We start from the raw sequence: 8310 nt of genomic DNA, 5'->3' as shown, positions 1-8310 counted from the left end.
GCCGCGGGCAGGGCGGCTCGGCGGGATCTCGGGGGCGAGGGCAGCCACCCCGGTAATGCCGCTCGAGGAAACCGTCAACGAAATTTAAATTATTATTTTTAAAAGTGTTCCTAGAGAGCGAGTAAGATTTTAAAACTATTTGTCTTTATTTTTATATATTACAAACCTAAGTCTCCATATACAGATATAGGTATAAACAGAACGACATATATAAGCCTAAAAGCCAACGGGCATGGCACCCAGCGCCCGGTCGCGCTGGCCGTGGGCGGAGGAGGAGAGTCGGGAGGCCGGTCCGGCGTCATTCCGGGCGGGTTCGGGGGTGCGGACCAGGCTCCATCGCCCCGGGGAGAGAGCGGCTGGGACCCGCTGGGAGGCCCCGAACCCCCAGCGGGGGTGCGCGGCGGAGGAACGGCCTGTCTCCGGGACAGGCACCGCTGGCTGCCGGCCGGGCTGCGGGGGACGGCGGCCGAGGGACTCTGGCTACGAGCTGTCGGCCGCGGCTCGACGCGTGGACGGGGGGGCTCGAAGGGGCAGGGATAGCCAAAAGAGCGGACTGTCTTCCCCGTGGGGCCCGGCCCTTTACGGGATGCTCCCGGCCCGCTGACCACGAGTGGGGACGGAGAGCTGAAGCTCCTCGGGGTTAGCCTTTCGATTTTCCCCTCGGAAGAACTCAAATAATATTTTTTTCCACATCTTTCGTCGGCATCGGAGAAAAAAAAAGTCCTTTGAGACTCCATTCCTCAAAAAAAAAAGCATCTCTCCTGCTTGCTCAGTTCATTCGCCTCCTTCTCGAGTCCCTCGGAAAGCAAGATTAAAGGGGAAAGTCGCAGCTGTATATTTATGTTTTCATTGCTAGAAGGGAATTGATTTCCTTGCATTTATTTTTGTAGTTGCAATACACAAGGGCGGATTTGCGTCACTAAAGCAACTTGCTGGTCGAGATAAAGTTGCACAAATATTGAAAAGGGAAGTGCTCGCGCTCATTATGAAGTTTTTCTCCGGAAGAAATAAGGATTTCTGCTGTATCCTAAAATACTAAAGCCGCTTCTATTTTGGGACAAATCTCGCAGGCATATCCGCTCATTTAGTCCGAGTTGGAACCTCTCAAAAAACAGGAGATGACCTGGACTGCAGCGAGCCCCGGGTTTCCTGCAGCCTTCTCCCTCCTTGCGCGGAGAGGAGGGGCTGCCACCTCCCCCGGCCAGCGCGGCCGCGCAGCCTTTCTCCTCCGGGCAGGAAGGTGCGCGGGCAGGGGAAGGCCTGCGGAGGCCTTTGGGGAGAGGGGACAGCCCTGTCCCCCGGGAGAGGGAGCGGCCTGGGGAGACAGGCAGGTGCTCCTGGTTTCTCCGGCAGAGGATGCGCGGGGGCGCAGCGCTGCCAAGACGGGCGCGGAGCGAGTGGGCCGGGGCAAGGTACCTGCCCCCGCGGCTCGGGCTTCTCAGCTCCCTCGCCCTTCCGAGACCCAGCACGGGGGTCAAGTGCTTTAGTGCGACGCCTTTAGTGCTTCCTTTCGGGTTGAGTCCCCGCGGGATGACAGCGCGGAAGGAGCGCTTGCCTGCGCGCCGGATCGCGGAACCAGCGGTTCCCGGGCACCAGCAGCGCCGAGGGCGGCGGAGCCGCAGCTGTATCCCGGGTCGGGGCTGCAGGAGTCACCGCAAACAGGCTTTTCGCTCCGATGCTGTTCATCGCAGCTCCTAATATAAAACTCTTAAAAATAAAGAAAAACACCGTGATGGTTTGGTTTATTTTCCCCTGACCGCCTGGCGAGCAGTCTCTGGGTCGTACAACAACGGTATCGCTATCCGTGCCAATTACTGTAATAATTTTAGGAAGGGGTTCGCAGCTGGGATGCAGTGGTCAGAGCAGACTTCGTTGCCCTTCCTTCAGTCGGGCTGATGGCGCGGCTCTGCCCGGCGGTGGAAACGCAACTGAAACTGGAGTCGTTCGATCCGGTTTGAGAGCAAGAGGCTGGGGGTCGGGTCATCTGCGCGGGGGGAATAAAGGGATGGGAGAGGAGATGCGACGAAAAGAGGCTTTCCGCTGTCGAAGTAGGAAAAGTTCAAATCTGATCAACCCTTTACTTTCGGCAACTTCGGTATTCGCACACATCTTGGCAAGCATGTCTTTTATTTTTTGCTTTCGTCTAGTTAATAAAAAGCAAACCAAACCAAACCACAGAGGTGCCTGTTTTTTCCTGGGCAACAGCTTCACCTTTACCTGTGCATAGGGTCAGCCTAAGCAACACATTCACTCTTGCTCGCAGGTGGGTTCAACATTCACATAGAAGTTAAGTCTTATAGCTGGCGAAAGAAAAAGAGGTTTATTTTCTGGTGGCTCCCCAAAAAAACTTCAGAATTTGGGAAGTTATTTGAAAAAAAAAAAAAATTTTGGAAACAAAATCAAAGCAAACCTGCAATCCTCCGACACAGGATCCTGCTGAAAAAAGGTAGTGATTGGTTTACGTGTATGAAAACAAAAATTTATGGCTTTTTTCAGCGTCAGATGCGGGCGATTGTGGATGTTAGCAGGAAGGGGGAAAAGCGCAAAAGGCGCTTTAATAAATTCGTCCCTAAATTATTGCAGCGAATGTATCTTATGATTGTATTAAATATATATCTAATTCGGTTGTCAGAGGTTTGCGAAATTACGAACTAGTCTTTAAGGTGAAATTGGTGTGCAAGCAGACGCAAGCACCCGGCTGGAGAACACGGCAAAAATCTACAAAATTACATCGTTGACAAGATAGGATTAATTAATCGCTGCTAACGCAGGATCCAACATGTGCTGGGCCCAAAATACCACGAAGCTCCCTCACACAAATACATATACTACGTGCATAAGCATAGACTAATTTTCTTTCAGACTACCCCAGGCTCATTTACCCAGGAATCACATTTTCTTGGAAATAACTTCCAAGAGGACAGACCTGCCTCCGATCGGGCAAGATTCTCCTGCGCGTTTCTTTCAAACGTTTGGTAATCACGCGGAAAAGCGCAGCGCCCTTGCGCTGTTTTTCGGTGGGAGGGGGAAGGGAATTCAAAGTCGAGGGCCGAATTTAAGGAGATGTGGGGGAGAGAGGTGAGTACTTTTCGGCGCAAACCGGCCCGAGTCGCTGGTACGACTAACCGCGCAGGCAGCGCTCAACCGCGCGCTGTGGGCACGGTGTCCCGTATCCGCGCCCCGGCCCTGCGTGGGCGTGCCGGCGGGCGGTGCTTGCCCGGCCCCGCGGATCGTGGATTGGGCGCGGGGAGGGAGCAAGGGCTGCTCCGGAGCCGGGAGTGTCACTGCCAGAGAAAGTTTTGGGGAGGGGTGAATATTTTTTTTTCCCCAGTGCGAAGAAAGGGGGTTTGGTTTGAGTTTGTTTTGTTTGCACCGCTCCTCTCCTCGTCCGCTCTCACTCTCCGTCTCCGCCGTGGGTTTTGGGGAATTTTTCTTTCTTTTTTTCCTTCTTTTTTTTTTTTTTTGGGTGGTTGGTTTCCCCCGCCTTGCCCCTCCGGCAAGTGCTCCGCCAGCCGCCTCTTGTCCCGGCCATCCCTCCCCATGCACCCGGCGCAGCGGGCAGCTCCGCGGCGCGCACCCGGGAGCTGAGCTGCGTCCCCTCCCCGAGCAGGATGTACACGGCCGGGCTGGCTCCTTTCTACGCCTCCAACTTTAGCCTGTGGTCAGCGGCGTATTGCTCAGCATCGGGGCCGGCAGCCGCCGGCTGCTTCCCTCTGGACGCCGCGGCGGCGAAGAAACCGTCTTTCTGCATCGCCGACATCCTCCACGCCGGAGGCGAGGCGGCGGGAGGACCCACCGACAGCCTGGCCGGGGCTCCCGGCACCGGGATGCCGGCGGCGTTGGGAGCCGTCCATCACGGCGGTCCTTTCCACGCCACCGCCTCACCGCTCCGGCCCACGCCCGTCGTGGCCCCCGACACCCCAACCACCGCCTTCCCGCCGCGCCTCTCGCCGCTCTCCGCCGCCTACCACTCCCACCACCACCGCCCCCCGCAGCACCGGTCCCCCGCGGCGGCGGCGGCAGGGGCGGCGGGCGGCGGAGGCGCCCCGGCCCCCGCCCGGCTGCCGGGCGGCCACACGCACGGCTCGGCGCCGGCGCCCGCCAGCAAGGACCTGAAATTCGGCATCGACCGCATTTTATCGGCGGAGTTTGACCCCAAAGTCAAGGAAGGCAACACGCTGAGAGGTATAAAAATTAGCTAGTCCGCTTTCCGTGCTAGCGCGCTTGCTACTTTTCTATTATTTAATATTATTTTTAGCGAATATACCTGCGATTTGAAAACTTTTCGATCTAGCCGATAAGAGTGTTTTTTTAAAAAGAGTTCTAAATCAGAGTTTCTGATAGTGCTCCCTAAAATAGCCCACACCCCCGGCCCTGCGCACGGCAGCAGCCCGCGGCACAGGACTCGCGCCGCTGGGAAAAATAGCGATAGCGTAAAAATAGCGAACGAAACGGTCTCCACTTCTCAAAGCGGGCCTAGGATTTTGCTTCAGATGGCACAGCCCGTTTTAAAGCCTCTCGCTGCAGCCTGTGACTTCTCGAGGCGTGTGAACATCCTAATCAATGGAGTAAATATATCAGAGGATGTCTGATTGCCGGGGCACAGCCGCCTATCCCCAGGAGAGCCCCCGGGGCGAGGAGGCGGCTGCCCAGTTCCCCCTTTCAGCCTCGCCGGCCGGGGACCCGCTCCTCCCGACCCTGTCGCCCGCTGAGTACCGGGGTGTCGGTTTCGACCGCGGTGTAACAGAGCTCTCCTTGTTCCTGTACTCACAGATCTGACCTCCTTATTAACTACCAGCCGCCAAACTGGGGTTCATCTCCCCAACTTGCAGCCTTCCGCCGGCCAGTTCTTCGCGTCTCTAGACCCCATTAACGAGGCCTCTGCTATTCTGGGTCCCTTAAACACAAACCCAAGGAGCTCAGTTCAGCACCAGTTTCAAGACACTTTTCCAGGTACATCTCGTCCCTCGTTGACCCTTTCGTGGCACAGGGCACTTCGTTCTGGAGCAGCCCCCGCCCCGGCCCCAGGCGCTCTCCTCCTGGAGGAACCCGCCAGGCGCTTTTGAAAGACCAGGGTGTATGTTCTGTAGCGAGGCTCAGATTTTGGGCGAAAGCCGGGCTGCGTTGGGGGAGGAAGAGCTGGCTAGGGCCTGACCCGGATGACGATCCCATCTAGTACAAAATAATACCTGGGCTGAGAGAGAAGGGGCGGGGAGGGGGGAGAGAAATAAATTCGGGTTTCAAATCGCTCCATCCTTGCCCGAGAAAGCACATGCTGACACGACACGTATCCATCCAGAAGGCAGGGGCCACGCTGACCCGGGCCTTCCCCGTACACCTCAGTCTAGTTGCTATTTTGATCGATTTAAGGCTCTCTTTCAGGCATCGATATAAAATAATGCCTTTTCCCTCTCTCTCCCTCCGCTTTTCTTCCCCCACCCTCTAGGTCCGTATGCAGTTTTAACCAAGGACACGCTGCCCCAGACGTACAAGAGGAAACGTTCCTGGTCCAGGGCTGTTTTCTCCAACCTGCAGAGGAAAGGTTTAGAAAAACGTTTCGAAATCCAAAAATATGTCACCAAACCGGACAGAAAGCAACTGGCGGCGATGCTGGGGCTGACAGATGCTCAAGTAAGAACGGCTTCGCTTTTATTTCGAAACTTACGTCCAGTTTAGAGGGATACCAAAGTGGGGGGGAAGGCGGTTGCGAAGCGTTTTCCCTTACTTAATCTTTGGCGGGGCTGCCTGAGGAGTGGGACCTCTCCCCGAGCATCTCCTGTGAGCAGGTTCCGCGGCATTTCGCGGCCCGGCGCGGAGCTTTCGCCTTTGTTTTGGCCACCGCGGAGCAGGCCGAGCGGAGAGGCGAGCGAGGCCGGGGCAGATCACTAGCGTGCGCTTTATTCAACTGCAACTCGCTGTAGGAGGCAGTTTAGGTCAGAGGAAGTAGAAGCGAACACACTATTTTTTATGTCCTTTTTTTTTTTCTTTTTTTTCCCCCTCTAAATCTCTCACCGCGTTGTGAAATCCTTAGTTTTGGGGAAGTGAAAAGCCTTCTTCAAACTGAATCATTAAACGCCACTCTGTAATGATTCCACTATTGAGGGCCCGCAGCACGCAGAATTGTATAACGCCGTGGTTTCTTGAGCAAGATTTGGTTTCCTGGAAGAAGAAGTAGAAAGAGAGAGAAAAAAAAAAGGGGGGGGGGGGCGGAGGGGGAGTTTTATATTCAAACATTCAAACGAGGGGAAGAAGGAAAAAACAAATATAAAGACACCTTAGTCGCGTAAGGGTGTGGGCAGAGGGAAGTGAGGACGGCGCCTCCTGTTTCCCCCGCGCTGCCCCTCTCCGGTGAAGGCTTTAGGGCGATGCGGTGCACGGTGCGATGCGCGGTGCGCGGTGGGGGCCGTGACGCCCGTCTAAGGGCGGCGCGGCCGCAGGTGAAGGTGTGGTTCCAGAACCGGCGGATGAAGTGGCGGCACTCCAAAGAGGCGCAGGCCCAGAAAGACAAGGAGCCGCAGCCAGAACCGGAGCCGGAGCCGGCGGCCCAGCGAGCCGGCGCACCGCCCGCCACCGCCGCGGAGCCCGAGCGCAGCCCCAGCCGCTCCGAGGGCGACAGCGACAGCAGCGACGCCGACTCCCTCGACATGGCCCCCAGCGACACAGAACGGACTGAGGGCGCCGAGCGGAACCTGCCTGCCGCCGGGCTCGGCAACTCCTCCGGCTGCACCGGCCTCCCTTCCTCACCGCCGGCCGCCGCCGCCAGCCCCGAGCCGCGCAACGGCCTATAGACGGTGTGGCCCCGCCGTTCCCGCGCCCGGGACCCGAGCGCTAATTTATCTCCCTTTCTCCGCCCCGGGAGCGCGGCAACGACGGCACGAAACCGGCATGGCACCGACACGGCACCGGCTGCTCCCACCCGCGGCCAGCGCCCGATCCGGACCCGGGCGAGGGGCCAAGGACGCGGGCGGACCGGGGAGCCCCAGGGCGGCTGTGTGTGAGGCGGCCGCCTTTCCCTCCATGCTGCTCGCCGGAGAGCGGGATTTCTCTATTTTTTTCTTTTCTAAAATTTTATTTTATTCTCCGTCTCCCGCCCCTTGTCCTCTCCAGGAAAATCCAAATGAAGGACTCCGAGAACGTGCTCCGAAATCCCTCCCCACTCCCCAAACAATTTACAATGTGAAGTATTTTGCCAACGTGCAACGTGTTGCTTCGAATAATCCGGCCGAGAAATACTGCACTGACAAAAATCTATAAATATATATATATCTCTCCTGTAAATAAAATGTTTGCTATGATTTGTAACCACGTCGTTCTGTTGACGAGGGCAGCGGGCTGGTGAGGCTGCCCCAGCATCCTTCTCCCCGTGAAAAGGCAGCCACTGTCACTCCTCACCTTGAAAACCTCCTCAGGCAGCCTTTTCCTCTTTTTAAAAAATGTTTTTCGTCGTCCTATACCCCTTCCTTTTCTAATGGAGGAGATGAGCGGATTTGATGACGCGAAATCGTGCGTCTGGTGAGAAAGTTGCCAATTACATTTGTAGGTCCGCATGCATGTACGTACATGTATATCATGTGAGGTGACTTTTTTTCTTTGATGGAAAGCGGGACGGGGCAGCCTGACTCCCCTCGACTCTCAGGGGCGCCTGGGGGTGCAGAGAGGTGAGAAGGTTTGCTTTACTTTGCTTTGGTGTCCCCCTGATTTGCCGTGTAACCTTTCCCAGACTCCCGAGGCGGGGTGGGAAGATAGTGCTCTGTGACGTCACGGCATGGCGGCGCGGGTCGGGGGGGGGCGCTCTGTGACGTCAAGAAAACGCTAAGCGCGGTGCGGATGCCGAGCGCAGGGCCGGGCCGCGGCGGCGGGCGGGAGCGCGGAGTCCCGCGGGGCTGCGCTCGAGGGGGCACGGCGGCCTCTCCTCCTCCCTCGGCGGGAGCTGCGGGGCGGGTGCCCTCCCCGGGAGGGAGCGCTCGGAACGCCTGGGGCGTTCGGCTCTGTCGGGGCTCCCTTGGGATCCAGGCCGGGATCTGCCGGGTCCACTTGGGTTCATCTTCGGCTTCGCTGTTCGCCGCGGTGCTCGGTGCTCCTCTCCTCCCGGAGCATGGGGGAGGACGGGGGGCCGCTCCTCAGCCAGTCGCCTTCTCCACCTTCCCTTCACCAAGCAGCAAGGATTAAAGCGAAAGCCTCAGTGATGAGGAGCCCCTTTCCCTGCTCATTGGGAAGTGTGTTTTCTGCGAGTCCCTAACCGAAGCAATTATGTTTTCGAACACACCCGGGCGGGGGAAGGCCTCATCGTGCCCAGGGAGGATAAGACGA

The 8310-nt window shown here is 57.3% G+C and overlaps 1 protein-coding gene across 2 annotated transcripts; it reads left to right on the top strand.

Annotated features, from left to right (window-relative positions):
• The first annotated feature begins 3111 nt into the window (after window positions 1-3111).
• Window positions 3112-7302, top strand: HLX (H2.0 like homeobox). 2 transcript variants are annotated; one of them, XM_065834404.2, is made up of 4 exons: window positions 3114-4185; window positions 4774-4953; window positions 5447-5631; window positions 6438-7302. In XM_065834404.2, the coding sequence occupies exons 1-4, from the start codon at window positions 3612-3614 to the stop codon at window positions 6786-6788; spliced, it is 1290 nt and encodes a 429-aa protein (XP_065690476.1). In that variant the 5' UTR covers window positions 3114-3611; the 3' UTR covers window positions 6789-7302. The 2 variants fall into 2 exon arrangements, with proteins under 2 accessions (XP_065690478.1, XP_065690476.1); XM_065834406.2 differs by lacking the exon at window positions 4774-4953 and having other exon boundaries at window positions 3112-4185.
• Window positions 7303-8310: the final 1008 nt, after the last annotated feature.

This window comes from Patagioenas fasciata, chromosome 3 (genome assembly GCF_037038585.1).
Source record: "Patagioenas fasciata isolate bPatFas1 chromosome 3, bPatFas1.hap1, whole genome shotgun sequence".
Classification (NCBI taxonomy): domain Eukaryota; kingdom Metazoa; phylum Chordata; class Aves; order Columbiformes; family Columbidae; genus Patagioenas; species Patagioenas fasciata.
The sequence above is the reverse complement of the archived record's forward strand: the minus strand, read 5'-3'. Positions and strand labels throughout refer to the sequence as shown.